Source organism: Anabrus simplex, chromosome 8 (assembly GCF_040414725.1).
Source record: "Anabrus simplex isolate iqAnaSimp1 chromosome 8, ASM4041472v1, whole genome shotgun sequence".
In the NCBI taxonomy this organism is placed as follows: Eukaryota; Metazoa; Arthropoda; class Insecta; order Orthoptera; family Tettigoniidae; genus Anabrus; species Anabrus simplex.
Window position 1 is genome coordinate 76,945,416 of NC_090272.1, and position 25,750 is coordinate 76,971,165.

At 37.7% G+C, this 25,750-nt stretch overlaps 1 protein-coding gene across 6 annotated transcripts in view; it reads right to left on the reverse strand.

Moving 5' to 3' along the window:
• LOC136878800 (tudor domain-containing protein 7) overlaps nt 1–25,750 on the reverse strand; it is a 299,722-nt gene that overhangs the window by 122,959 nt on the left and 151,013 nt on the right. For all 6 annotated transcript variants that reach the window (XM_067152283.2, XM_068229004.1, XM_067152285.2 and 3 more), the window contains 3 exons: nt 19,406–19,582; nt 12,255–12,440; nt 10,399–10,542 (listed from right to left, as the gene is read on the reverse strand). In XM_067152283.2, the coding sequence (XP_067008384.2) occupies nt 10,399–10,542; nt 12,255–12,440; nt 19,406–19,582 (507 nt within the window). The remainder of the gene's footprint in view (nt 1–10,398; nt 10,543–12,254; nt 12,441–19,405; nt 19,583–25,750) is intronic.

A 25,750-nucleotide genomic window follows, 5' to 3' on the forward strand; every position in this document is an offset into this window, starting at 1 on the left:
TAAACACATTACAATTTTTCGCCTTTACCGCTTAGTACGATCATATATTCCCCCAGACCTGAAAATGTTCTTTGTCATCCCATTCCTTGTGTACAGAATGTGATTTCCAACAGAGATAAGAGCCCTCGCCACGGGTCGGTCGGAGAAAGTTGCGTGATAAGAAAAAATGACCTTGAATTCTCGAACACCGAGTATATTACGCCTTCGAGGGGCAAGCTGTTAGCTTCGGTAAAGTTGAGTTTTGCATCATTGATTGGCAGCAAAGACTAGAACAAGACGGGACAGTGCTAAGTTAAAGCAGAGTAGATTTCATGCAGCTAGGAGCGCTGAATTCAGTTTTCACACTTTTTTTTTTTTTTTTTTAAGCTGTCCTGTTGACATACATGGCTTATGGCTGGGAGTCGTCCAAAATTATGCGTCATGGAAGTTACAGCCACAAAATGTGTAACGGAAGTGTAATTCCAGCAACCGTTCAGCCACTGGTGGATGGTCATGACAGAGACATATCTACGATCATTTGATTTTATCAAAGGGAAAAGTGGTTTATTTTTTGTTCTTTGTTCTATGGAAAGGTCTTTGTTGTCAGATTGTTGAATAACCCAGTGCGCTTGATTGTGCTTGTAGCCTATTTCGCATCCCAATCAGAAGTCAGAAATTTATTTATTCACAATCATTTTTTCCAACTTCGGAAACTTTCCTTCGCTCACGCGTTTTCTTTTTCCGTTCCTATTTTGCTTATACACATTTTCATATTTGCCTTGATTGCCCACAATAGTGTTTAAAGTTCAAGGTGCTGGTTTTAACATTCGTGCCAACTCTATGCACTTAAGATGTGGATTCCTATCTACTTCCTGAAGGATTTTAATTTTTTCTTCATTAGTGAGTGGTTTCACGACCTTTTTCTTATCCATAGCTAGGCTATCACAAGACAGATACCATATGTACCGCGCTACTGAACTTCTCACAATTATCCTATTAGTCCGTACGTACGCCGTCACGCAACAAATCAATTCACTTCCTTTTTACCACTCAACACAAATTGAAGGTAATGCCAATGACTGTTTTCGTGATAAGTGATTTAAAACAGTGTAGTAGGACTGAAGTTATAAGTCAATAGTGCAGCAATAGCAATCTTCAACAAGTCATTTGTGGGTGCCGTTAAGTAATAAGGCTTCCATATACTGGAGGTCTATCCCATTAAAAAGTTATGTAAAGATGGAGGCAATGGTAAAGTGGTATACCATTCATACAAAAATACCAACTGCTAGTTTGACAGTTGGCACGTTTTTATTATTCACTGGCGAGTCTGTCCGAACCAATGCCGAGTACTGCCGAAGTTTCGTGTTCAAGATGACGGCCGAATGGCGTGTGGCAAGTATAACCTCATGAGAAATTCATGCTCGAACAAAGCGACCAGAAAAAAAGGCAAGAAGTTATAAATAACCACCTAATCGATTAGGTGGTTATTTATAACTTCTTTATTATACTCATAGATATGGTCATGTGGCTGTCCATCGCCTCTGGCTGCTGCGCTCGACTGACTCCCTGTCCAGGGAGCGCACCCGTATTTATAGCAAATCTGGGTGCGCGTGTAGTGAAGCTAGCACTTCCCTGGACGGGACGTCAGCCGGGTTGGCTGCCGAGGAGATGGACTGCCACGAGAGGGAAACGCCCCTCTCCATTGCTTTATTTATTAAGATAAGATACAAAGCCAATAAATAGCCATGGGCATGCACAAGCGGACCATGTCCGGTCCGCAATGTCCAGAGGGCCACATTACTATCTGTGGACGGGGAGTCAGTCGAGCGCAGCAGCCAGAGGTGATGGACAGCCACAACCATAGACACCTTGGTCTATTGTAGCGGTGGCTCCTCGACACTGCCAAGGATGGGCCCAGGCCTACCAACACCCAGCACCAATCCACGCAGCGGAGACGACGGCAGCAGTGATGGGAGCACTTTGGGTATTGCAAGACATCCCTGTGCACATTAAGACCCTGTATATTTACACAGATAGTAATGTGGCCCTCTGGACATTGCAGACCGGACGTGGTCCGGTTCTGCATGCCCATGGCTATTTATTGGTTTTGTATCTTATCTTAATAAATAAAGCAATGGAGAGGGGTGTTTCCCTCTCGTGGCAGTCCATCTCCTCTGCAGCCAACCTGGCTGACGTCCCGTCCAGGGAAGTGCTAGCTTAACTACACGCGCACCCAGATTTGCTATAAATACGGGTGCGCTCCCTGGACGGGGAGTCAGTCGAGCGCAGCAGCCAGAGGCGATGGACAGCCACAACCATAGACACCTTGGTCTATTGCAGCGGTGGCTCCTCGACACTGCAAAGGATGAGCCCAGGCCTACCAACACCCAGCACCAATCCACGCAGCGGAGACGACGGCAGCAGTGATGGGGAGTGACAAAAAAAAATTGTGTTGAGCAGAAAAACGTATAACTATCTGACAGGAAGGTGGTATCTTTACACATTAGTACATTTTACATTGTGTGTGTAGTGTGTAAAGGAGAGCGAGCCAACTTGTAATACAGAAAAACAGTGCTTAATTGCCCACTGGTCAGAAACCTAAGGCTTCAGCTAACAATTCATTATACAGTCGTTTTAGGAAGAAAGTGATCTGCTATAATACATAGGTACTGTAGCTACTTCTATAAGCCCAAGGGCAAAATAATGTCATATCTGTTCTTCCATGTTTTTCACATCTTTTAACAGTCTTTCGTTACTTTAACAGGCTCCAGTAGAAAATGATTGATATTTGTTCTCTCGACTTTTTCACGCCTTTTAGTGCTCTCCTTTCCACACTACACACACAATGTAAAATGTACTAATGTGTAAAGTGATACCATCTTCCTGTCAGATAGTTTTTAATGGGAGTACGTTTTTCTGCTCAACACAATTTTTTTTTGTCACCCCCTGCAGAAACGTACCAACGAGGCTTCACTGTATATATCTGGGCGTAACCCTTGACAGAACTCTCGCAATCAAAAGGCAATGAATGAATTGCAAACTCAAAAGTGTCGGCAAGGAATAACCTACTTCGTAAATTGGCTGGTTCAGAGTGGAGTAGTCAACCGCAAACCCTCCGTACATCTGCAATGGCACTTTGTTATTCTGTTGGAGAATATACAAGTTCTGTTTGGTATTCAACATCCCATGCAAGAAAGGTGGATGTAGCCCTCAACGATACATGCAGGCTAGTGCCAGGCTGCTTAAAGTCTACTCCAGTTGACAAACTATTGTCTTGCAGGGATTGCTCCACCTCGTATTCGAAGGAAAGCAGCTGCAGACAAGGAGAGGACTAAAGTAGAGCAACAAAGTATTCATCTCCTGCATAGTCATACACCTCCAGCCCAGAGACCGAAGTCAAGAAAATGTTTCCTACGAACGTCTGAAGAACTAACTGGATCACCTGACACTCCAAGAGCACAGCTTTGGAAAGCCAAGGTCCCCATCATCCCAAGACAGATGACAGTTGCAGAACATTTGCCACCTGGATGTCATCACGTCCTTGAACAGACTGAGGACACGGGTGGGCAGATACAAAGTTAACCTAGCAAGATGGAGCTATATCGATGCTAGCAACATCAAATGCGACTGGGGCAAAGAACAAACTATGCAGCATATGCACCAGTGTTAAATATGACCATCTTCAAATCAAATCAAAATCAAATCAAAATCTCTTTATTTGCAAATGAGGTGTCTACCTCGGTGGCAAATGGTACACTAAAATACATTATTGTCAAGCACTAAATATTAAATTAACAAGAGAAGAAAATTTTTCCTATAATACAATATTATACAATTTACGCTAACAATGTTTTCTATTAAACACACAGCTCATCCTTAATAAATTTATATTGTTTACAAAATTCTAATTATAATATCTCCTGTACTACTTACAAATATAGTCAACTGATATACAGTATGTGGAATTGCTTCAAATGATACTATAAAACTGGCATAACATTAAAATTAACATTGAATTTATTTACATATTTATATTTTACCCATTTTGGAACATAAGTAGCATAACGACCTGCTGCGTCTTAACCAGAGCCCCTTTTGCTACCACTTTTCAGTGTTCCTGAAGGGCCTTCACAGCTACCGTAGCGGTCCCAGGGCCCTCGAAGTCCCCACTGTACTTCACCCCTACAGGCAGTCCCCTACTTTGGCTGTCCAAACTCCTTAGACCAGGGGATGGAATTAATTTATTCACACACATTTTTTTATTTACAATAACCTGCACCGGTCGAATGCCCTCTAGCACTTCATTTATTTTCTCTGTTGCTGTTTATTCTCTTCTTGAATATCTGTACAGATTTTGGAAAAGGATCAAACACTACCCCTGGTAAACTGTTCCACTCCTTCACACCCTTCCCAATGAATGAAAATTTACCCCAATCGCTTCTGCTAAAATTCCTTCTAATTTTATATTTGTGGTCAGTCCTGCCGATATAATTATTTTCCAACTGAAGCCTCTCACGGATATCTCCCCATGCTTCTTCTCCTGTATAGGCTCTATATAATCCTGTAAGTCTAGTTTTCTCCCTTCTCTTACTTAAAGTTTCCCACCCAAGTTCCTTTAACATTTCTGATACACTACTCTTTCTCCTGAAATCCCCTGTTACAAATCTTGCTGCTTTCCACTGCACACTATCTATTTCTTTTATTAGGTATTCTTGGTGAGGATCCCAAACACTGTTTGCATATTCCAATAATGGACGAACCATACTCAAGTAACTTTTTTCTTTTAATTCTTTGTTGCATCCTTTAAGTAGCCTCATTATGACATGTAATGATCTGTATGCTTTCCCAACAATGTCATCAATATGACCCTTCCAGTGCAAATTACTTTCAAATCTCACACCTAAGTATTTGCACTTGCCATCTTTTGGGATAACTACCTCATCCAAAGTATATTCAAATTCAGTTTTAAAGCTCCTGTTTGTAAAAGTTGTAACAGTTGATTTGCCTCCATTAACCTTCATATTATTTTCTTCAACCCATTGTTGGATACTTTCAAGGTCCCTTTGTAATTCTGAACAATCCTCAATGTTGTTTATTTCTCTATACACAATTATGTCATCTGCATACAATCTTATTTTGGATGTTATATTGTTCCCTAAATCATTTGCGTATATTAAGAAAAGTAACGGACCGATTATACTACCCTGTGCAATTCCCTTCCAAACTTTCTCTTCCTGAGATACATTATTTCCTACTTTGACTTTCTGAACCCTTGAATTTACAAATGCTTTTATCCAACGTGTAACCCTTATGTCCAATCCTATTCCCTCCAATTTCTTTAATAATATTCCATGTTCCACTCTATCAAAGGCTTTGGAAAGATCTATGGCTATGCAATCTAACTGACCTCCTGAATCCAACTGATCTGATATGTCCTGCTGAAATCCCACCAGTTGTGCCTCACAAGAAAATTTCTTTCTAAATCCATACTGGCTCCTCATGAACCAATTTTTATCATCACATATCCCTCTGATGTACTTCGATATTAAACTCTCAAGAATTTTACAAACTATACTGGTCAGGCCGATTGGTCTGTAGTTCTCTGGTTTCCTTTTATCACCCTTTCCTTTATAAATTGGTATTATTATAGATTCCTTCCATTCCTTTGGTATTACACTATTATTTATGACATAGTCAAAGAGAAATTTTAAATAAGGCACTATGTACCACCCCATTGTCTTTAATACCTCCCCAGTAATTTGATCACTTCCTGCAGCTTTTCCTTGCTGAAGCAGTTGGATTTCTCTGAAAATATCTTCGTTTGTGAATGAGAAGCTTCTTGTTTCCCTCTGTCTCTCTCCCTCTCTATCTTCTGTTTCGGTTTCCAACTCTTGACAATCATCTACTGAATCTCTAAATTCCGTACTAAATAGGTTTGCTTTCTCAGTATCTGTTAAATAGTGTTCACCCCCTTCTCCCACCATCGTAGGAATTTGGACTCCTTTTCCTTTTTGATTCCTGATATATGAATACAGCTTTTTCCATTCCCCTTTGTGGTCATTACCCTCTTGAAGTATGCCATTCATATAATTCTCTTTTGCTTCCTTTTTCACTCTATTCAGTTCCCTCATTAGCTGTTTTCTAGTTTCTCTACTCTCCCTACCCTCTTTGATTTTCCTGTTTACTATTCTACATTTTCTTTTTAATTTTCTTATTTCCCTTGTATAATAAACAGGGTCTGAGGTCATTTTACCCTTCTTAACAGGTACAAATCTCTTCTCTCCTTCCCAAATAATTCCTTTAAATTTAGCCCAAAGTGTATCCACGTTACTCCCTTCACTTATCCAACAACTGAATTGTGATTTAAGGTAAGTCCCAAATTCATCAACTTTAGTTTTTCTGTACAATTTCTTGTCTTGTGTAACCCTCTTATTAAGCCTTTTTGGTACGAGTCCTACATCCATTATTACAGCCTTATGGTCTCCTATTCCTTCAATTACCTCAGTTTTATCAACATTTTCCCATGGTTTAACCAAGAATACATCTAGTAAGTTATTGAGACGAGTCGGTTCTTGTACTACTTGTGTAAATCCTCCCTCCCAAATTAACTTATTTGCCAGTTTCTGTTCATGGGCTTCACTTGCAGCTCCTTTCCATTCAACTTCAGGCAAATTTAGATCTCCCCCAATTATTACCATATCATTATTATTGTTTTTATGAGTATAATCTATTATTTTTTCAATGATTTCCATGTCTCTTTCCTCCTGCACTGAAGATGATCTTTCTCATATAACACAGAAAGCACTTGATGTTGCTAGATTCTGGTTTAGATTAGTGTGAAGTACTTTGATTTTTATCTGTGTTCTAGTTTGTTATGTAGTTTAGTATGCAAAATTGAACCATGTAAATGATATTTCTGATTATTATTGAGTAAGAGGCCATGAGTATACATGGTAATCATCATCATCAATGTCCCACTCCAGTCACTCAGGTGTGTTTAACAACCTCCTCCACTCCTTTCTGTCCTTCCACTTTTTCTGCTCCTTTACTTCCAACATATCCAATCCAGCTTCTCTAATGTCCTTCCAAATCTGATCCATCCACTTTCTTCTCGGTCTTCCAACTGGTCCCTTTCTCTTAACTTCTCTTTCTAATTTCCTTCTTGCTACCCATTCCCTTTCCATTCTTTTTAGATGTCCGAACCATCTCAGTCTTGCTTTCTGTATCTTCTGTACTAACAGTTCTATATTTAGCTCTTCTCTGATCTTAATATTTTGATTTCTATCTCTTCTTTCCTTTTTAACCAATGTTCTTAAACATTTCATTTCTACTGCTTGGATCTTACTCTCTTGTATCTTATTAGTTACCAGCGTTTCTAGTCCATATGTTACAACTGGTATGAAATACTATTTATATAATGTTAATTTCTTTCTCTTGGGTACTTTGTCATCCCATAAAAGTTCTCTGACTTGATGATAAAATGTTGTACCTTTACTTAGTCTGTTATTAATTTCAGGATTGATTTCATTACTTCCATTAATAACGCTACCCAGATGTGTAAACTGATCTACATTCTCCATCTATGTTCACTTGGCTTCTCTTTTTCTCTTTTCCACAGTGCATGACTACAGTTTTCTTCCTACTAATTACCATTCCAAACTCTTTCATATTTTCATTCCAAATGGCCAGTCTCCTTTGTACTTCCTTTTCTCCCTTTCCCCAAATCACCACATCTGCAAATACCAAAGCATTCACTTCATCACTACTGATACTCTGTTTTACACGTTTTATGATTTCATCCATCAATATAATAAACAATAATGGTGACTATGCACTTCTTTGCTAGGGACCTTTTTTTGTACAAAATGTTTCAGATCACCACTCCCCACTTGTACACTGCCTTTACTCTTATGATACAAATTTTAATCTTGTCAATTAATGATTTTGGTACATTCCTTTTCAGTAGGCATTCCCATACATGTTTTCTCTTAACTGTACCATAAGCTTTTTCCAAATCCAAAAATATGAAGATGATTTCCTTGTTCCTTTCCAGATGTTTTTCCATTATCGTTCGCACTGTAAATATCAAGTCTATTGTTGATCTATTTGGTCTAAAGCCATATTGTTCTTTCTCTAACTGTGTTTCTATTATATCCCTCAGTCTTTTGTCTATGACTTTCTCCATTATTTTTAGCCCATGTGATAATAGGGTTATACCTCTATAATTTTCACATTTCTTCCTAGTTCTTTTTTTGAACAATGGTACAATGCTTCCTTGTTGCCAATGTTGAGGTGTCCTTTCATCCTTCCATATGGCATTGAGGGCTCAGTATAGCCACTGTAGTCCAAAGCTTCTTGCTGCCTTAATCATATCAGCACTGAATTCATCTTTTCCACTTGCTTTACCTTTGGTCATTACTTTCATTGTCCTTTCAAGTTCCAACCATTGTATTGGATCCTCTTCTTTTTCTCCAACTATTATTTCCATTTTCTTATCTCCTTCCTCTGAGCAGTCATCCTCATTATAATGTTTTCAAAATACTTCGCCATCACCTTCTGAAGACCCTTTGTGTCATGTACTATGGATCCATCTTTTCTCTCTAACGCCTTGATATTTTCCTTGATTTATTCTTTTCAATTTTATTACTCTTCAGATTTCCTCGACTATCTTGCTCAATTTTGTTGGTAAACTCTCCCCAACATTTCTCCTTTCCTTCCTTGATACTCCTATTTACTTGTAGTTTCAATCTTTTGTATTCAACATGTAACCTTTCTATCTTATTCTCATCCCTCTGGTACATTTTTTGTTTTTCCTTATCCATTTCTTTCTTTGCCTTGTTTCTTTCTTTTATTTCTTTTTATTTATTTTATCTGTCCACCACCGTGTCTCCTTTCCCTTAACCTCTGCTTTTGTTTTCCCGCATACCTCAATTGCTGCTTCCACAAATGTCAGTCTTAAATTGTCCCACTCTTCTTCTCCACTTCATATTTCCATGTTAGGCAACTTCCTTTATATCGCATCTTGGAATGCCATTCTTTTATCCTCCTCCTCCAATTCCCAAATCTTGATCTTTGGTTTCTTCTTCAGCACAATTTTAGGGATTTTTACTTGTTTTAATTCCACAATTTTTTGCTAGGGGCTTTACGTCGCACCGACACAGATAGGTCTTATGGCGACGAAGGGATGGGAAAGGCCTAGGAGTTGGAAGGAAGCGGCCGTGGCCTTAATTAAGGTACAGCCCCAGCATTTGCCTGGTGTGAAAATGGGAAACCACGGAAAACCATCTTCAGGGCTGCCGATAGTGGGATTCGAACCTACTATCTCCCGGATGCAAGCTCACAGCCGCGCGCCTCTACGCGCACGGCCAACTCGCCCGGTGATTCCACAATTAATAATCTATGACCACCTTCCATACTTTCACTAGGGATTATCTTCATATTCATGACGTATCTTCCCCATTCTCGGTCTGTTATTACTGTCCATACTGTTCCATACTGTCCATCCCAACTATATCGCTGATCTTATGGGTATTCCTCTTCATAAACCATAGTTTACATTGTACTATAGCATATTTACTATAATAGGAGCGGTTCTGGTTTAGGAGCAGGAGAAGATTCAACGATGGCATTCTGAAAATAATTTCCACATAATTTAAGAACAATTCATTATGTAATTCAAAAATCTGTCAGCATTGATAACATAGTGGACAAATATACTTCAAAAATATTTCTATTCCTCTTTAAGAAAATATTGAGTGATGCAATCATTTTATAGTGCATCTTTCTCCAGTGCAGCGAAATAGAATCAGGAATGGTAAAACAAAAGACACACACTATGGTGGAATGGTAACATTAAAAGAAAGAGTATAGTAAGGAATTAACTATGGGGAGAATAAAAATAACAAAGACTGAAGAAAATAAGAGGCAGTACACTGAAAAAAGGAACTTATAAGAAAGTAGTAGTTGTAGAATGGCAATTTCTACCACGAAGATAATGTGGTAACATGTAGTACATACCACATGTTACAGTAACTCAAAAGGGCAGGAAAAAAAAAAGTTTACACTATAAACTTCAACGATGAGGCAAAACCAAACATCACCTGTTTACATGGTACTATAGTATATTTACTGTAATATGAGTGGAAAGAAGACTTTTCCTAACATTTTCATTGTTTCTTTTTCGTTTAGTGTACATGACTTCTCTCCCTTCTGTAATAAAGACTATCAAAATAAATGTAATTTACAAAACCTTCCCATATTTCCAATGGTTTGCCACATTTTATCTGATTTTTCTGATGATGATGATAATTTTCTAAATTTCAACTACTTAGCAATTTCTAGCACTGGAAGAGAATGTGGTAACTTGTGGTAATAACACATGTTACAGTAACTCAAAAGGGCAGAATAAAATAAACTTACACTATATAATTCACCGATGAGGCGAAACCAAACATCAGCTGTTGAAGTTGCAGACGTTACAAATACATCCCAATTTTCAGATGTTGGCAATACTAATGGTTCTGGTTCAAGTTTAGGAGCAGAAGGAAATTCAACAATGGCATTCTGAAAACAAATTCCACATAATTTAAGAACAAATATTTCTTGTTCTCACAATAAATAACATTCAAACATTCATTTCATTATGTAATTCAAAAATCTGTAAGGATTGATAACATAGTGGTCAAACACATTCCAAAATATTTCTATTCCTCTTTAAGAAAATCACCAAGGATGGAGACAGGAATGATACTCAGTAATGCAATCATTTTATAGTGCATCTTTCTCCAGTGCTCCAAAATAGAATCAGGAATGGTAAAACACAAGTCACACACCATGGTGGAATGGTAACAGTAAAAGAAAGAGTATAGTAAGAAATAAACTGTGAAGAGAATAAAAATAAAGACTGAAGAAAACAAGAGGCAGTACACTGAAAAAAGGAAACATAAGAAAGTAGTAGTTTTAGAATGGAAGAAAAACTGAGAACTGTTCACCCATGACATGAGAGATATCTCAACAGTGGAAAGAAATTATTACATACAATTATGAAGGGAAAAAAAAAACACAAAACAGTAATGATGAAGAACTGAACCCATGTCCTTCTGGTTGAACCAACCATGCATTTACTGCCTTGGCTGGGCAGCTCCCTGAGAAACCAGAAATTTACAACAAAGATTTATATTCAGAACAAGATGTGTCCATTGTCGAATGACATAAGACGACAGAATTATCCAGATCCCATGTACACTGGGATGAAAAGGTGGATGTGGCCCTCAACGAGACATGCAGGCTAGTGAAAAAGGCATTTTACACCTATGGAAATTGAAAGACAAAAATGTGCAGGAAGATTTTCAGGCGAGATTGAAACAAAAAATTCCAGTTACTGAAGTGGAATATGTAGAAGAGGGGTGGGCCAATTTTAAAAAGGCATTTGTTAATGCAGCAGAGAGTGCTTGTGCCAGCACATCTACAAGAGTTAAAGAAAAGGAGACACCGTGAGGAAAGTGGTGAAAGAAAAGAAGACAGCCTGGAGAGAATGGAACCGAGTTCAAACAGAAGAAAGCAAAAAGAAGCATCTCAACAGCATAATGAGATGTAAGAAGGTGGTAAGAGAAGAAAAGAAGAAGAGTTGGGAAAAATTTACATAAAAAATGGAAGCAGATGTACGTGGCAGTAAAAAGACGCTGTGTGGACTTATAAGAAGTAAGAGGACACAAGAAGTTACCACAAAGGTAGTGAAAAAGAAAGATGGGTAATTGTTAACACACCCAGAAGAGATAAAGAGAAGATGGAAGGAGTATTTTGATAAGCTATTGAATGTGAACAACTGTACAGGGGAGATAGAAGCAATACAGTGTGAGGAGTCAACAACAGAGGATGATGTAACAATGCTGAAGATGGAGTTAGCGGTACAAAAGATGAAGATGGGAAAAACAACAAGGATGGATGATATCAGTGTGGAAATGATAAAAGCTGTAGGACCTGCTTGTATGCAATGGTTGTACCAACTACTAATAAAACAATGATTTCAAAATTCCCTGCTTGTCCTTTCACTTTACCAGAGATTCATGCATCCCTACCCCATGTGGTGTCACTTTTAAAAAGTCTTTCTCATACCACTCCAAATTTACTTAGTACATTTCCTGAGTTGAAGATTTTTCGAGAGAAAAAAGTAGTTGCCATGATTTCTGAATCAACCCTTGCAGTGGTTGTAACAGTAATAATACAATGTACTTTCTATTATTGTTCATAGAAAAGTCTGAAATAGCGTCACCTACCAACAAATCTCCACAATTTTCATTTGGAAAAATTATTATACGATTATCTGCAATGTGATCCATGGTAACAAATGGACACTCTGCCATTTGTGAAATCCAATCTCCAGGAAGGACCTCAAAGTGCTTGTCCTTGTAGTCCACAGGTATTTGAGTAGACCAGACACCATTAGGATATTGCAATACAATCTGAAATCAAGAAAATTAAAATTATAGCAGAGTATCACTGTTGAGATCACTACACATGCAATAAATAACGAAAGGGAGAAATACAATACAGTAAGCAGATAAGTAATCACGGGCATTTTCATAAGATATCTGTGTTTAATTCAAAACAAAAGTACGGAAAGTCATGAACCAAGAAGGATTTGAAAACTAACCAGCACATATTGTCGACTGTCGACAATAACATTCGGTTAATAACGTAACAAATTACCCTCACCATCGTCTAATGATTCAACTGTCACACTTCCGTTTCGACTAGAATGTCAATCAACCCACATTCTTAACAACATTGTAGCATTGCATCAAATTGAGATGATCCATAAAGGTCCAATTTAAACATCGTTCTTCAACCTTCAACTACAACTTCGTATTTTTTTATCAAAGTGAACCACATCACCATATGCCATTGATTTTCGACTCTTATCTCTTGTAAACAAATAACTGCTGGTCACTTGACCATCTTTCATCATTATTTTAATCTACATTATTTTTTATTAAATACGATTTTTATCGTCATTTTTGTTGTAACCGCTGGTCGGCCAACATAATTTTTTAGCAATCCTATCATTTGTTCATAACAGACTGTTGCTTTGTTCATTCTAATTATAATAGAAGCTTTCTAATGTCAATATCACTATTACTTTCACCAATTGTATATTTCCTCACTCATTGTAATATCTTTAAAACCTACTTCATTACAAGTCTTTTACCATATGTTAATTTTAGTTCAAGCCTCTCCAAGGTTTTTAAAAAATTTGTATTATTTCTTGTATATGTAAATCAGGTGCCTGATTCTATTTTAAGGTTAAGATAAGGCGAAACATGTACCATTTTAGTTAACATGCCAAAGTAAATCAACTAAGACAAGACTTACTGTATTGATTAGGTGGTGAAATTAATAAATTAACTTATTGTTATTATTCCAATCAAATATCATCAATACGGATTAAGAATGATATTTATCACATGTAACATAACCGTATACGATAATATTAAAATACTAGGTTTGTGCAAGATTTGTGTTAAGAAGGAGCAGTTTCGATTCCTGCCTGAAAGTCCAGTTACTATACTGTGCCCTAAGGAAAGTGCCGAAAATTTGTTTGGCAATACAATTAAAAAAGTGAAAATATAAACTCTAACCCTGGACATAATGTGGATGTTTTATAAGTGCGAACATTTGACTAAACTCGTTCCATCTTCAAGCAGAGCTGTCGAAATGTTCTGTATCTCCTTACAATTATTGTGGCTACTCTCCGCTTTATAATTTCCGAGATTCTCTAAACAATACTACCTAAATTCGATGCCAAGATGGTCCCTTATACAAGTTCACTGCCGATCGCTTTTCCAGTACAGTACTTGTTCTAATTATCACAATGACGGGGCGTTAATGCCAAGATCCATGAATATGCCATAGTTGTTCTTCCATGAGATACAGTTTATTGAAAAACCCTTGATCGAGGATTTAGCGTTGATGGGACTGAAATTTCTGGACAGTTGATACGGGAAGTAGTTTCTCTGAGGAACGGATAATGTGGGATTTTTACAACGTGATTTAACTACGATGCTCGCAGGACCACGTAATTTGAACACATGATACGGGAAAACATAGGTTTTGGGAACAGATAATCGAGGTTCCACTGTATTTGTATTCTGATGGCTAGGCTAAAATAGGAATAATTCAATTATTCATCTTTGCATGTGCTTGGATGAAATAAAGTCAGTTTGAGGAAATTATTCACTTTTTACCCTCAGGTTGTTTCTTCCTACTCTGCAATAAGGAATTTTGTATCCTCAAGAAACATGATGATGATAATGACAACAACAACTGCTACATTGCAAAACATAAATTTACGGGCTTATTTTTGGCCTACATTCTATCCTTGAACCTTGGCAACTAACTACTAAACTTCTGCTATCTTATCGTGCATAACTGAGCACGTAACTAATTTTGAGAAATTTTAAAAAAGAATTAAACTGAAATTATTCATAAAATTCAAAAGTGAAAAGTATTATATTGAAGCCGCACAATTTTAAATCTGCAACATTATGTAAGACTGTACACGCATTGCCTGGATTTTCTCCCTCACCCCTGGTCTCACACTCAGAAGATTGAACTGCAAACACTTTGAGTCACGAGTGAAGCAGTCAAAGAGGCTGCTGTGTATTTGTTGCATGCTCGGTCTCGGATTGCATACCAGATGAAATCCTTCGAGAACTTAATTTTTAACCCTCAATAAGGGTTTTTAAAGACTACTTGACATACATTTGTGTGTTGCCTGGTAAATGGCAAGATTTGCACAGAGTGTAGTAAGATGTTTGTTAGGCGAGTCCATACAACTGAAATAGTTAAGGAGTGTACAGTGAAGTGTATTATTTCAATCCAAAAAAACAACTCATATTATGAAATTTAATGCCAGTTAGGACTGGTTATATTCATTCTAAAAATGTAATTGTGCAATATGAGTGATTCTGAACTAAGGACAAACCCCATGTGGTTCCCTTTTAAATTCAAAATGTCCATCTTATTTACTAGGTATATCGCCAGTTGAAAATGCGAAGTGTAGTGTAATTTAGAATGATGTGCTTGATCTGGGCAAATTCTTTAAGTTAAATAGAACATTAAAACTAGAATTCCTTTTTTATTATTATTGTATTGGTGATCACCATTATTTTAATGAAGTCACGCAGCTGCACTGACCGTGAAACTTTCAGTGATACTTCGGCTCCCTACTGCTGAATCAGTAGACCTCAGTTATCTTCAAGATTCGTATTGGCAACCTCTGACACAAAAAATATGAATCAATTATGCATCGCCGTGAGACATCTGGTGGTATAATTGCAACACTTTAAATACTGTAGTTATTTACACAGCTAAGTCAAAATATAGAGTAAGCTTGAACATGAGTGAGGAAAATTGAAGTACATCACAGCAATAACCTAGAACTCCTACACGGAAACGAAGATTTAGAAAATGCATATCGATCGATCATACTATCGATTCAATTCAGATTTCATTCCCATTCAGTTGGCAGTATTTCCGGAACCATTGTAGATCCCTCCTTATTCCTCACCCGCCCGTAAAATGAAGTGTCACTAAAAGTTTTGCGGATATTAACTACTTATGCCATTTAATTTTAATCCATATGCACCCACCCGCCCTTTGCTCTGACATTGCTAGGAATCCGCCAACCTTTTAGTATGCAACCTGGGTGTTGCAAGCTGTTGGTTAAAACAGTATAGCGGGCGATCGACTGCGCGTATTATCACGGGACCTGTTTTATATTATTGAGAAATTCCACACTATTGCTCATGACAAAAAAAAAGAACAATACAGAAATATAACACATTAAAAAATCCCTTTGAAATCTTACATTTTTCATTAACTTATCTCACCTCGGAAGTTCTTTAATGTGTGTTATGGCCTTAATTATACGACACAAGACTAACATTTGCCTGATTTTGAAATAAGGAAATAATAGGAAACCAATACGACATGAGCCTAACATTTGCCTGATTTGGAAATAAGGAACTAATGGGAAACAAATCACGAGTAAGCGAATGATGAGATTCGAACCTATATCCCAAATACGAACTTACAGCCATATATCTCACTCGGTGTATTATTATTATTATTATTATTATTATTATTATTATTATTATTATTAAGATTCAGTCTGAGGATCAGTGGTAAAGTGTTCATATCCAGGTACCAAGATCGTAGGTTCAAATCCGGCAGTCTCAATCGGATCTTGATGGGCGGGAGAAAGTTCATTCGGTATTCCATGTCGTACGATATTACTAAGCAAAAGATCTCTGGTGACATATTTCGTGTTCATTCATGCACAGGATCACTAATAACTTCTTCCTCATTAACACTGCTGAAATCAGAGCCTAAAACATCAAATATGCTTTGAGTTTCGGTATTACTGAGCATTTCGCGCGAGCAAGCAACTTCCTTCTCAAGCATCTTGTCAACAACAGAATACAGATTTCTCGATTGATATTTTAATCAATTCTCTTTGCCAAATAAGCATACCAGAGTACTCTGGTGACACCTTGAGACACCAAGAACAGATTTCAATTAGAAATGTTTCCGGAAAAAGCCAACAGATGTCACAAATGTCTCCAATATGCGACCTTGCATCCCGGTGTACCAGTCCACTTGTGGAGTCCTGGCCCAGCCACTCGAGCGCGTACCAGTCCACTTACGGGTGCATAGGGGTTAAAGTCATTATCTACTTTCACTTTTAAATTATTAATTTGGGTTTTATTTTATTTTCAACATTTTTCAATGTGTTTTCCTCGATTTAAATATCATTATCATCATCATCATCATCATTATTATTATTATCATCATATCAGTTAAGATCTTTCAATTAGAATTCCATTTGGGCTCTTCAAACATTGCCACGTAATTTTATTTCTTATCTGAACTGATATCATACCTGGCTTTCGGGTGGAACTGCATTATTGTAGTTGCTATTAATTATTTAAAAGTCTGGATCTCGTTGTGGTATGTGGGCCATTATCTGAAACTTTACCTCGTATTTGGAACATCAAGTCATACATGCTTGCTGCCTTGTGTTAATTCAATGACATTCTCTAATTTTCTGGGGTAGTTTTATGCATTACTTCTGGGTGCGGAAGATGTGACGTTTAGTTGAAGGACCCTTAACCTGGCATTAACTAAGGAAAAGAGGGGTAATATATGTAAAAGGGAAAAATATCCACAAAGTATGTTTACTTCTTGAAAGGGTGCAGTTGTATCAATAAAATTTTCAGCTCTTCCTTGTTATTTTATGTTTATTTACGGCGCAAAGCTTTTTAATTAATACAACTCCGGAGTAGGAAACTTTAATGTAAATTATTTTTCTTTCTATTTATTGTAATTTTATTTTTATAACCTTCTATAATTTTAATTAAATTATTTTTGAATTCAATTATATTTGAGAGTTATTCATTTAACCCCTCAGCGCCGACCTCTATACGTGGTCTAGACCCTATTCCCTTCCGTAGCCGCCGACCTCTATACGTGGTATAGACCCATACATGGTTTCGCATTTACGGCTATATCGCGAAGAGTTTTTGAGTTATGGATGTGCAAATTGTTTTGTTGCCAAGAAGACATTTTGGGGTTTATCAGTGTTGTAAAATAAGAATTGAAGATCGATAAAATGTAGTTGTTTTTACAAGGATAAATATTCGTAAGTCTGAGCACTAATCTCTGTTTTTTCAAGCCTGTTGGCTTCATTTTTTCCCCACAGAATAAAATAAGGTTATGATGATCTGAGACGTTTGTCTTTTCGCGTGATGTTCTTTGCTCTAGTTTTACATTGAGAGCGAGGTTTATTTATTATATTTGTCTTTATTTCTTGGCTTGTAGTATTTTCGTAACTCTCCAAGAGTGCTCTGTGTAGGCATCAGTTAGTGTTGCTTTCTGTCATACGATACGAGAACCAGTTGTGCACGGTATTTATCTCGTTTGAAAGACGATTTCTTGACCTTTTATCTGAAATATGTATCAAGTTTGTTTGTTTTGTCATAAATGTTATTCCCCTCATTCAGTTCCGCACTGCTGCTTTCGGTCTCACTGCAGCTTCATCAGTCCGTGTGACGCGCCGCGCTCAATGGCTAGCTCCAGCCGTGGTTTGACTGACAGTAACGTGTTTGAAATATTGTATAATTCAGATGAAAGTTTAGTCGGAAGTAGTAGTGACAGTATGAGCAGCAGTGATAATGAAATAGATGATGTGATAGATGATGCGAGTGATGACGAGGAGGATCCAGTGCTTGGAAATTTCGTGTGGGAGTCTATGGATAATTATACATACGCCTACAGGTCAAATGGAAGTTTTCAACAGTGAATTTAAATTCCTAAATTCTCTAATGACATTCAGACAAGTCACAGGGACAAACATTGAGCAGTTATCTTATCAGGTTCCGCTGGTGGAAGGTTTGTTTACTAAATACGCTCGCTCGGGTGGGGATCGAAATATTCGAGGCCGGCGCGCATCAGATAATACAGTTCCAAGGTTGCAGGAAAGACATTTTATCAGGAAATTAGCACCCAAGAGTGAAAAATCCAAACCTCAGAGACGTTCTATCGTGTGTTCAAAACACAGCAAAAAGAAGACGTCGGTGTACTGCTGCCAGGAGTGTGACGTGGGTCTCTGTCTCGAAGAGAGTTTCGAACTCTATCACACGAAAGTAAATTATTGAGTTAATATCAAACAATTATGTAATTATCTGCATATGCATAGTTCTATCATAAGGAATTCCAAATTTCGTGAATATCGGGCCACTCTTATACTTGTAGTACCGCTTTAAGTGAAAAAATGTATTTCAGTCGCGCATAGTTGAAATCTCATCCAGCCGCGGGGAAGGAAGCTCTTTAAATGGCTGCGACGCTGAGGGGTTAAGGATTGGAGTTATCTGGCATGGGTGCTCATTAGGTTCAATCCCACTTTCTTTAAATTTAGCTGGGCTTCTATGCAGTGTCTTCCTTATGTTGTGATATCACATTGGTGTATCTTAACACCAAGTAAGTGTGCTTCCTTTCATTTGTGCTTTTGTTGTTGTTGCTTGTTTAATAGCAGTGTTTTGGTTTCCTTCATTTATGTTGTATACCTGTGATTACATGGCTACAGCATACTCTCTCATGCGCATAAGCCCCTTTTCTGGGTATTTATTTTTAATGCTTTCTATCAGTTCTTTTTGGGGGTAAATTTCCTTCAAGCTTGAATTACATGTTGCCTAATGTAACTTGCTTCACAATGACGACAACTGTGACGACAGTCATAATTAGGATATAAAAGAACAACTCTCAGGTGAGACCAATCCCTAGGAGGTCAACCATTTTTAATTAAGCAAATTTATGATGATAGAAAAAAGGACTGCTACATTTGGAAACAGTGACAATAACCACATACCAATGCAACTCGCTTCATCCAGGAATCTCTGTTGCACGTCTCCGGCAAATGTTGCTTGCCTAAGGCACCTTCATGTGTCTTTTTAAGGTCCTCCAATGCTATCTGGGCAACAATCTGGGCAGCTTCTCCAGGAAGTTGATGTTCTTCAGGGTAACTATTATAGCTGTATTCACCAACCTGAAATCAACCAGTAGACAAATATGCAAATAACTGTATTTTAACATATCACTATCCCTAAAATGCAATGACAATGTCAAGTGAACTCCAACAGTAAACACACGTTCTTCGTGCAACAAAGTAGTCTGCAGAAAATGTTCATGTAAGGTAATCACTCGCATAAATTGCTTAATCAAGTGCTTGAATAAGTCTGTAAACAAACAGGCTTATTTTTATCATCTCATAAGATTTTGCAAAAGCATTCAATAGTAAGTCTCCCAAAATACTTCACTGTTACCTTTAGGAGTGAAAGAAAATGAACAATTATTAATATTTAACAATGGACTGATCTGTATACAATACATTGCAATGGTTAGCTATGTTGTTTTAAAATGAATTATTGAACATTCACATGTTTGGTCTAGATACCTGTAATATTTAATGTCAATCACAAACTTTATTCTTTTCAGATCATTTCTATTTTTTTTTCCATTTTTTAGGCGTCTCTTATTCCATAACATCTCCATATAACACATGGAGCCACTAATTAGACCCAACCCAGCAATTCAACCATAATAATTTGAGAGAAGTTCCACCTGAATTAAGCCTAACTTCAAAAATTAGTATTAGAACATCAAGAATAATAACTCATCAGCTAAGTGTTGGACTATCATCCACTATTTTTAACTGAGCATTTGCAGGGTCTAAATAGAATTACCAGTATGATCCAAAAAAGACTAGGTAATCAATTTTATACCTTGTCCCATTTTAACTTTATGATCTTCTCTGAAGATCCAACATTCTGTCCTTTTAAATAATTTAAAAAAACACATTTAGATTTTAATGTATGCAGGTCTCTTGAAGTGTATACTTTGGCTGTAGCATTTGACTTGAGTCCTTAGTTTCAAATCATTTAAGAAATACTTTTTGCTATTTGGCTAAAGATGTCTCTTCCAGACAGACTAAACATGTCCCTTTGATGCTATTCTGAAAAGGAATAACATTATTTTAAGTATAGTAAACGTGGAATGTTATCTCAAAAAATCTTTAGCACTAACACCTCAATTTGCAAGAATCACCGCGGACAGAACAGATGTTTATCGTCAGGCCTTGAGAATTGAGATAAGCACATGCGCGGTAGCCATGCTTACCCCTCTCATCTCTTACCCCGCCAACAACGCGACATTCCCGTCAGACAACCATAGTACCACACTAGCCCAAATAAAATAAAACTCTGCTAACGAAAATGGTCCTGAAATGTTGAAATGAAAAGGCCATCTGCCAACATTTGAGTATAAAAAAATCAGCAGATTGTGGAGTAAAATAAGGGAAAATCAGAAGGGAACAATTTTGTCAAAAACATTAATACCTTACAGATCATAATAGATTGGCCTACTTTAGCCAAGAGTGTCAAAATTCAATTAAAAATTACAATATGCAAGTAACCTTGATTTTTTTTTCCTTCCAGAATTTAGTGGGTGCCTGCATTATTTAAAATAAGGTTGGTACCAGTTCACCTCTAACAATGGATCCCATTATACTATAGCGTTGTCCGGCCTTGATCTGTGTGGCGTCAGTAGCATGTTAGAAGTTAATTGTGAACCATGTATTAAGTACGGCTACAGGTTCCTGTAATTGCTCAAAAAACAAATAGTAATCGCCGGCCATTCTGCACAACACGCACTTATACAGTTAATACCAGACAGCACACACATTAAAATACATATGCGAAACTGGCTGCTGATAAGTATAAGGGGAAGGTAAGCAAACTGCATGACAATTCTGATTGAGCAGGTTGCCTACCCGAAAGCAAGTGAAGGTTATGACGAGTTTCTTAAAACAAATTTATATTTTACTAGCTGCAGTACCTGTCGTTGATGGGACAATCATACAGCATGTGCAAAGTTATCAAACTCTCTAGCTACTTTCCACTAATACACAGTTCAAAAAAATTAGGGGATCATGTTTTGTAACGTCTGGTATGTGAACGTTAATTTGGGGTTCCAATGGTCGTACAGCATACCTTGAGAACTTAGCTACTCAGGGTATGTTAAACTGAAGTTATACTCCATCTGTAGGTGTAACCATGCATTAAACAGTCAGGTGACCTCAAAACAAAGTGAATAGCGGTACATCCGAGTCGTGAAGTACACAACTGCGGTTATTTGAGCATGTCAACCAGCACATCCCATGAGACATCTTAAAAAGATTCAAGTCACAAAGGCCATCACTTTGATCCAGGAAGTATGGACTTTTCGTCGTGTTGCTGTGGATCTCCAATGTCTCTCTGTCAGTTATTCAATGCCTGTGGAATCGCAACAATGAAACAGGCCAGTTCACAAGGAGGGTTGGAAAAGGTCGTGGACGCATGACAACCCCATTGAATGACCGATATCTGACCATCTGTGCATTGTGGTGTTGTTCAACAACTGCCAGAGAACTGCAACAAGACCTCAGGAGGGTCACGGGAGTCACGGTGTCTGACCAGACAGTAAGGAACAGGTTAAGAGAAGTGTCCTTATGACCCAGACGTCTGTTCAAGTGCCCCGTTTAATGCAGCAACATTGTGCAGTTCACCTTCTGTTTGCTCGTGCCCACGTCAACTGACAACTTCGCCAGTGGAAACCTGTGTTCTTCACAGACGAGTCCAGATTTCCCCTCACACAGCGTGATGGACGTCAACGTGTATGGAGACGCTATGGTGAGCAGTACATGCCAAATGTTGTTCAGGAAGGCGACTGATTCGAACAAGGTTCTGTGATGGTGTGGAGTGGCATCTGTATTGATGGCCATACGGATCTGGTCATCATCCGTGGTAATCTTACCGCTGCGGGGTACATCAAGCAGATACTGCTACAGCATGTGTTGGTTGCTGCACATGGTGTTGGCCCTGAATTCATAATCATGCACGACAATGCCAGGGTTCATGTAGCGCGCATCACCAGAGCTGTCTTGCGAGAACTGGACATTCAAGACATGGAATGGCCAGCAGCAAGTCCCGACCTTAATCCCATCAAGCATGTGTGAGATAGGCTTGACAGAAGTGTTTGTGGGCGTCCTGTTCCACCACAGACTCTCCAAGACCTTGAACAGGTTCTCGTTGAAGAATGGGACCTGATACCGCAACGTGATCTCCGTCGACGTATACGGAGCATGTCACGTAGGTGCCAAGCTGTGATAAATACTCGTGGAGGACATACACCGTACTGAAGCTCTCCAACTGTGATAAAAATCCACCCTCGAGGACTGTTATCACTTTGTTTTCGCCCCTATTTGGACATTTCCATTTGTGTTCTGAATGAATGTGAATCCATGAATGTTCTTTTGTATACTTCAACGGTAAAGAATAAAGGTTTAGTTGATAATATACCTGAGTGTATGGTATTGTTTTGTGGAGCATGGCATATGTTCAAAAACATGTTCCCCTTTTTTCTTAACTGTGTATATAGATATGCTATTTTACTTGGGATTTAGCAGTAATCAACTCTATTGGAGATGAGCGGCAACAGAAGAGACAAATCACATTACAAGAATGGTCAATGTAATGTTATTGTTGATCAGTTTTATGAGCTTTCAATATTGTAGGCCTTCACATTTAGTTTTCTCAACTCTGGGATATTAGAGCATCTAATGTATATTTTCACAATTTTCCTTGTTGATATGGACTGATGACCACGCAGTATTACACCGTAAGACAATCATGATAAAAACCATCAACAGTTTAACACGATTAAACAATATTTCCATGTTAGCAATGTTTGATGTTGATATGGAATAGGCAACAAAGGTTTAAATTCATGAATTCTATTATTATTTATTTAATTATTTATTTGTTTATTCCACTTACATTTGTGGCAAGATTAGGGCTCACGGCCCTTTCTTGCATTTAACCACTTTCAAAAATAAAATTTAAAAATATAAACAAAGACATAGTAATTCTACAAAAAACAATACTAAGGACAGAAACTAAGATCAGGTTACAAATAATAAAAAGATGAATTATTGTTATTTTATTTTTATTATTATTATTATTATCAATATTATTTACATTTTATGGACTTCATTGGACCACTATAGCCAATTTCATAATTATTATTATGACAAATACATAATAGATAAAAGAAAAACCATTCACACAACATACACACACTGACTCTCACAACTCAGTTATGTGTGCCCAGGAAAAGCTTTCTGCAGGCAGATTTGAATGTATGAGAGGAAGTAAAGTGCCAAATGTCCATTAGGAGTGTATTCCAGTCTCAATGCAGTAACTAGAAAAGAATGATTGTAGGAATTCTTTCGATTTAATGGAATTTCAAGTAGGGAACTAGAACAGCTATTAAATTCATGGAATGAGGAAAGGAAACAAAAATTAGAAGATAGGTAAATAGGAGTGTTCATCGAAAGCAGCTGGTAAAGAAGTGCCATTAGGTGAAAATTCCTTCGTTCATTTATGCACAGTTATCACGCTTTGAAATATGGTGTAACATACGCAACATGTCGCAGTTGAAAGACACATCATATGCATGAGTTTTGTGCTCGCTGAGGTTGTGAAACTGTTTGGCATTTTCATAATCGGTACGGTAAAATTGTATAAGACATAAATTATTGGAACAGACAGAGAAGACAGAAAATTAAAAAGTGCATTTCCTTACTACTGTGGACATGACCAATATAGAAATACACTTTTTTTTAATTCTGACCAATGAACCAACAAAACTCTTATTTTATAGTCTATATATACACATGACTTAAGTTGAATTATTTTTGGAAGTGTTTATAATTTCATGAAATATACTGTTAGCCAGATCTTGAAAGTACTTGTTTTTTTCCTTGTTTATTTGTTTTGTTCATTTATTGGACAGAAGGTGCTAAAGAATATGGACTCATCTTCAGCCAAGAGAAAAGTGAGGTTATGGTCATGAAAAGATACAGACAATCAATGGGACACATTGAAATGGAGGGGAAACAGCTACAGATGAACCAACAATTCAAATATCTTGGAAGTATTATCACTGATACTGGTTCTATACACAAGGAAATTTCCCACAGAGTTCAGGCAGGTAGTAACTTTTACAAAACAGTTAAAGACATAATATGGAACAAGAAAATACCAACAAAATGTAAGAGAGTCATATATGAAACCTATTACATACCAACCCCGATCTATGGTTGCAAAACATGGACCATGAGAAACAAAAATGTTAGTAGAATCCAGACAGCAGAAATGAGATTTGTCCATAGCATGATTGGTAAAACACGGAGGGACAGAGTCGGTAATGAGGAAATCTGCAAGCAGGCTCAAGTTGTAAGACTGCAGGACAGAATAACAGCGCAGCGACTGAGATGGTATGAACATATGCGACGCATGGGAGATAACAGATTACTGAAACAAATGTATGATCTAAAACTTGAAGACAAAAGACGAAGAGGGCGACCAAGACTCAGGTACAAGGACATGGTGAAGATTGACACTGAACAGCGAGGAGATACTTTGGAAAGCATCGAAGAAGGAAAGAAATTCAGAGACCGCAACTGGTCGAGAAGCCTCATTCGCCGACCCATCGCTTAAGATGGAACGACGTGGGATGTTATGATGATGACGATGATGATGTTTTTTCTTATGAATTACGTCCGACAATCGTAATTAATTTCCAACACATTTACTGCAATGTATAAAATATGCCGATTAGTTCCCTAATAAAACCTATTCTTGTCACAAAATACCTATACAACACTGCCATAGATTTGAGTTTTTTATCAGTGAAAGTACCGACAGACCATCCAACAGGAGTCTTCTCAATGTCCCTCCCAAGCAAAAAGAATACAGGAACCACCAGATCTAAGTGGACGGATGGAAGGAAAGCGTACTGGGCCAAGAAGTAGCAGAAGACCATAGTTAAGAGTTAAAACTAGGCCCGTGGTCTCTAGTAGGCCAAAACAAACCAAAAAAAGACTGTTTGGTGAAGTTTTGTTAAGAAACACTGCCGTTAGCTAACACAGTATAACACAGTAAGATATTTTGCAACAATGACCATGTCAATTTACTTAACTTCAGTGGTAGCATTAACAGTCCTGTACTTCTAATGTTTTAAGACTAAGTTTTCAGGATGAGTGATATCGCTAGGCTGCTGCCGAGTCTGACAGACAAGATGCCAAGAGCCTGGTGGGCACATTCCTTAGCCTGGC